The sequence below is a fragment of the Rana temporaria genome, chromosome 13 (genome assembly GCF_905171775.1).
Source record: "Rana temporaria chromosome 13, aRanTem1.1, whole genome shotgun sequence".
NCBI lineage: Eukaryota > Metazoa > Chordata > Amphibia > Anura > Ranidae > Rana > Rana temporaria.
The window spans coordinates 20522297-20528661 of NC_053501.1; the positions used below are offsets into that span (position 1 = coordinate 20522297).

Consider the following 6365-nt stretch of genomic DNA (forward strand, 5'->3'; position numbering starts at 1 on the left):
CCAAAAGAACCTGGGTCACCGATTTGCTCTGACTTCTAGCAGATGACCCCTGGGCTCTTGCCTTTAGGCCATATCTGCTATAACTGCATAGCTGCTTTAAGCCTATGTGTCAAAGTACAGAGGGGGTTTCTGAGTTTGAGACTTCTACCTTGCTAAAAACAAGAAATGACACTTCCAAGAACATTATATTGTACCTCACATTCTGGCCTTCCTACAATCAGATCTTGACCAAAAAAGTACTCCTAAAAGTAAAGTATCCGTTGTTTATCAAAGCCCTCCTTTATAAGAGCCCTGTATTTAGTATTAAGTTTTGCAAAGTAGTCCTTTTTTTTTTTTTTTTTTTTTTTTTTTTTTTTGTCATTGCATCTGCCAGACGAGTTTCTGAACTGGGCCTTTCCTGTGAAGAGGCTTTCCTCATACCTCAGTGACAAGGTTGTTTTACGCCCAAGGGCATCCTTTGTTCCGAAAGTGGTCTTTTCATACCACCTCAATGAAGATGTTGTCCTCACATCTTTATGCCCTGCTCCTAAGCATCTAAAGGAAATCTCTCTACGTTGCCTGGACATGGGCAGAGCCATTAGAGTATGCATCAAGGTTACGGTTTTGGTAAGATGGATGGATTCCCTCTTTGTCGTGTTCTCTGGACTTTGTAAGAAACACCATGCTTCAAAGTCCACCATTGTGCAATAAATATGAAATCTGATTGCAAGAACATACATTTTTAAAGGGACATCTCCTCCTGCGCTTTTGCACACTCATTTCACCAAGATAGATGGGGGTTTCACATTCATTACCACACCAAATCTCTGTAGCCCCATTTTGTGTAAGGCTACCATCTGGTCATTACTACTTTGTCAAAAGTTTTACTAGGTGAATGTCTAATCTTCTGCTGATTGAGCTTTTGGCCGCCAGGTTCTCGCAGGGACTCGAGAGGTTGGGCCTTCTTACCTTTGCTAGTACTGTTGGCACAGTTCTGTTTGCCTCATTGTTACCCACCCTTGTTCATTGCTTGGGTATGTCCCATGGTGTATGAATATTCTACCTGTGTCCTGTATTGTATGATGGAGACATTTTGACTTGTCTGTACATTTTTATATCTTGGAGTACAGTACAGGACAAGCTCCCTTCCATTTCTTGGTTTACTCTCCATTGCTTAAGAACTCCCTTATTGGAGATATGCCCAGGAGGCGTGTCCTCTGAAGCTTTCCTGGTGTCCAATCACCTGAAGGTACATGCCTATAACCCATGGTGTATGAAAATTCTACCTGTGTCCTGTACTGTATTCCAAGATATGAAATTCACTGGTAAGTCAAAATTCCCATTTTTAATGCATGAACAATGGTGCATTGGAATTGCTCTACAACACTTTATTACATTACCAGGAGACACAACCGCACATAATCATTGTGGTGCATTGAATAAAAAACAATTTTTGTCAGCATTGAGGTGCACTACTAGCCCTTTCAAAACGAATGGGCTGCACTATTGCATGATGCATTACAATAACTAATGTATGTTAACGCATTGAATAGTGTAAATGTGCCCTAATACATTGGTCTCCTCATATTGATCTAAGCATCCATAAAACATTTTAGTTCACCTTTTGAGAGCCATGTTAAATATTTCAACAGATCCTTCAAGAAGAGGCGACTTAGAAATTTTGGGTTATTGTATGATTCAGTGGCTCTGTGGCAAGCTGCCTTGGGAAGACAAGTTAACAGACTCAACTTATGTTACCAACTCAAAAATAAGGTACGTCTGTCTATAACCTTTTACTGCAAGTGTAAAAATCTGACTAATACTGAACTCTGATGAAAATGTAGTTACCCTTGCAGTTGTGCTTTCTGCACTGCAAGAGCTAGATACTTGTTTTTGTCCATGGTACCAGTAAAAAGATTTACTCCCTTCTATCCCTCACTTCCACTGGCAGCCAGTGCGTCTCTGTTCTCGCCTACACTTAACGTTCTGGGTAGATTGTTGCAATGCAGGACTGCTGATCTTGCATTGTATATGATGACATCGGAGTGCCTGTGACCAACGGAATGGCAAAGAAACGTTACTTGGAAAAGACCAGTCGAAGCCTGCAGGAACAAGCAATTAATGATGTAATTTTGTTTTTATATAATAACCTAGATCACATATGTCAAACACAAGGCCTGTGAGCTGAATCTGGCCCGCTAGGCCATTTCATGTGGGTCTTGCACCCAGGGCATTTTTTTTTCAGCCTGAATGTGACAGAATGGAGTTCTGCCACCTTTGACTTGTCCTCAGCTCACTGCTGGCACTTATAAACAGAAGTCTTCTGTGTTTTACAAGGAACAGCTATCCTCTTGGCGTTTCGCACAGATCCCTGCCTGCCCTGCAATCAAAGCAGGGACATGCAGGTGCAGTGTGGGATGGGGCATCACATGGTAAGCTGCACTGTGATTCCTATCTGTGCCCGGGTGCACATAAGCTGACCAATGATCTTGTTGCAAGTGAGAGAGGAGGAGCTGTCTACACTGCTGGGAGTTACTAGAAACTGGGCCAGGTAGGTGAGATGCTTGGAAACTTTTTTTTCTTTATGGGGGAGTGTTGCAGAGCTGAGGAGGGGTGAACAAGAGCTGAACCCTGCACACTGTGCATAGCACCCCCCTAAACCATGCACTCTGTATGAGCGCTCCAACTCTGCACTACATCTGTAGCGCACCCATGAATTCTGCACACATTGCACTCCTGGTTATATATTGCCCCTTTAGGGTCCTCCCATTCTGAAATTTGGTCACACCCACTGTTCGATGTGGTTCGGTGGGGGGAGTTGTACATCTATCTCCTCCTCCTTTTTTTTTTTTTTTTTTTTTATTCAGTATTTTTTTGTTGTTTTTGTTTTCTACTACATCAAATACAAATTGAAACCTTCTACACCTATCTCTAATTTATTAGGCAGTCTTTCATATACAACCGGCCCTTTGAGGGCAGCCATAATGCTGATGCAGCCCAGGATGAAATCACGTTTCACACCCCTGACCTAGATCTTAAAAAAAAATAAAGGCTTGGGGTTTTCCACTGCAAGGGTAACTTTAGATTTTTAATAGAGTTCAGCATTAATGGTTTGCGTTAACCTTAAAAGAAAAAAAAAATCTGATTTATCAGTCACTGAAAGCTTCCATTCTCTTGACTTCTGGGCTGTGTGTATGAATATTAACCATTGTGCTGTAAATGGGACTGTTCGGCCAGTATACATCTTGGTTGCGGGGTTATGTTTAAAGGTGACTTCTATCGGTGGTATCACACTGCAATTTCCCCCCCTTTTTAGGAGTTCAGACTTGAGATGTCTCTCTGAATTTATGTATTGGTGTCGATACGTTTTCCTTAGACTGTTTTGCACCTATGCTTCAAGAAAATTTGAAATATAAAATTGTCACTATTCCCTGAATATTCTTAAGCAAACATCTCTAAAAGTGAGTGGTAGAATACCTGCATCTCTGGACTTCTGTTTCTATGTAACCATAGCAGACAGTCACCAGGCACATACATTTCATTAAAGGAAATCTGTGAGTAGGAAACTGCAGATGGAGTGCAGCTTCAGATTTGTTTGTGAGCTCCCTGGGAACTCAGGAATCTCTGGAATTGGCCAAGTTTTACAATATTGGGCAAAGCTTTTAAAGTTGAGCTTTGCCATCCAATGTTCTGGGGAAAAGGAATATCAATCATTTAAAAGTGCAAACTCGTTTTGTTTTTGTGTGTAATCTTTTGTAATATGTTTGGTATTATGCCATTTATGTATGAATTTGTCTAAGTCTGTATAATTTTTCGATACATTTAGGTTGAAGTATAAAAGTGCAAACTCAAATCTCAACTGTTTTATTGTAATTTTTAGGTATTGTGATGAAATCCCAACACTTATGGACACCTGCTTTCCTGGGAAAAATAAGCCGGGTAGGATCATAATTATTAATGTATGGAAACCTCAATTAACATACTATATCTTGTGGTAAATGGGAAGGGGCTGTTTGATCAAGGGCTCCTAGCATAGTACCTGGTGTAGTGGTCCCACTACTGTACAATGGAGAGGGGATAAGCTGGGTGCTGTACATTTTTGCATCTTTGCTTCACACTAAATGTGTGAAATAGAGGTCGACCGATATATCGGTCGGCCGATATTTGGCCGTTTTTGTGAAATCGGCATCGGCCGATTATCGTGAAAAAATCGGCCGATTCGCCGCTACAATATCCAGGCCTTGAGGTCCCTTGCCTTCCAGTCATGTACTGACCAGTCACCAGTGCCCCCGCCCCCGCCATGAATCCTCCATCCGCATTGGCCTCTGCTACTCACCGCAGGTCCTGGAAGTCTACGTACGGCGGCGAGTAGGGGCGTGACGTCACGGTCCTTCCCCTGCAGCTCGCGGTCCACTCCGTGCTCACATTGCGAGTAGGGGGCCACGCCTGTCTCTCACGTCACCCTTGCGTGCCCCACCCCCTGCTGCTCCTGGTTCCCGGGTCTTCTACTGGCTCTCCGTTGCGAGTAGAGGCGTGACGCCCAGTGCGCGCCCCGCCCCCTGCTACTCCTTCCCGGCTTCTTATTTTGCAGCATCCCCTGCATTCGAGCTAGGTATGTGGCATATTCGTTCATTGATGTAGATCACTATGGGCATTTATTTTTTGTCAACACTAACACTGCTGGGCAAGGTCACGCTGATGGGCACTTTTTTATGTTAAGGGGCACTCTGATGGGTATATTTTTAATGTGCGCACTGATGAGCATATTGTTTTAAGAGGCACACTGATGGACACATTTTGTTGTGCCCATCAGATTTCCCCTTAACATAAAATATGCCCATCAGCATACACATTAAAAATATACCCATCAGAGTGCCCCTTAACATAAAATTTGCCCATCAGAGTGTCCCTTAATAACAATAAATGTGCTCATGGGCACATTTTATGTTATTAAGGGACACTGTGATGGGCAAATTTTATGTCAAGGGGCACTCTGATGGGCACAACAAAACTTTTATGTTAAGGGGCACGCTGATGGGTATATTTTTAATGTGTTCGCTGATGGGCATATTGCATGTTAAGGGGCACTCTGATGGGCAAATTTTATGTTAAGGAGCACGATTTGTTGTGCCCATCAGAGTGCCCCTTAACATGTGCCCATCAGCGTGACCCTTATTTTAAGTTAAGGGGCACAATGCATCCCCACCCATCCCTCTCCACAACACATGGCTGTGGAGGAGGCGGGTACAGAGAGAGGTGGCTGTGGAGGAGGCGGGTACAGAGAGGTGGCTGTAGAGGAGGGGGTACAGAGAGGTAGCTTTACAGCCACCTCTGTACCTCCCTCCGCCACAACCACCTCTCTGTACCTCCCTCCTCCACAACCACCTCTCTGTACCTCCCTCCTACACAACCACCTCTCTGTACCCCCCTCCTTAAAATGACTAAGATTGTATTTTTTTTCTTTTTTAATAATTATGAGGTGGCACTGATGGGCTGCACTGGTGGGCACTAATGAGGTGGTACTGATGGACACTAATGGGCTGAACTGGTAGGCACTGATGAGGTTGCACTGACAGGCTGAACTGGTGGACACTAATGAGGTGGCACTGATGGACACTGATAGGCTACACTGGTGAGCTGCATTGGTGGGCACTGATGGACACTGATAGGCTGCACTCCACCTTTCCACCCTAAACAATAACCTCCTCCCCAACCTAGGTTTTCTAAAATAATGGGAAAGAAAAAAAAAATCGGCCTAAAATATCGGCCGCAAAAATCGGCCTAAAATATCGGCCATCGGCCGCCCCGATTTTGAAATATCGGCATCGGTATCGGCCAGAGAAAAACCCATATCGGTCGACCTCTAGTGTGAAAGCACTAAAATATATATACACGCACGCACGCGCGCGGGTGTGTAATATATATATATATATATATATTTTCCAAGAAACATCCTAAGGCTTAGATATGGGCGAATGTCACTCGTCTGACAAAGAAGCATCAACACTTCTTCCTAATGCCGAAGCTTGCCAGCCTCTTACACATTGTTGTTGGCCAGTGGGGGAGCTCATCATGTGCTAATGAGCCAGTAGGAATATGAGGAACCTGGACTTGACTGCAAGCTCTCTCAATACCCTGCATGTCAAAGCTTGGGCTTTTCTGAAGGTTTTTTTTTTTTTCCCAAGCTGCTACCAGGTATGTGCATTCAAATCTATTGGCCCAAGTTTAGATAAGCAAAGGATTGTTTGCTTTGTTTCTAAGCCCCCATTCACACCTAGGCGTTTTTACGCCTGTAGCGCTACGCCGCTGCCGCCAGAGGGCTGAAAACAGATGTCCCTCTATGGAGATGGTTCACATCTCCACGCCGAACGCCGGACGCCTGCCGC

General features: G+C 44.0%; 1 protein-coding gene across 1 annotated transcript in view; it reads left to right on the forward strand.

Moving 5' to 3' along the window:
• Window positions 1–6365, forward strand: part of VRK1 (VRK serine/threonine kinase 1) — a 44443-nt gene that overhangs the window by 22731 nt on the left and 15347 nt on the right. The window contains exons 6-7 of the mRNA XM_040333489.1: window positions 1632–1752; window positions 3860–3918. Coding sequence (XP_040189423.1) covers window positions 1632–1752; window positions 3860–3918 — 180 coding nt within the window. The remainder of the gene's footprint in view (window positions 1–1631; window positions 1753–3859; window positions 3919–6365) is intronic.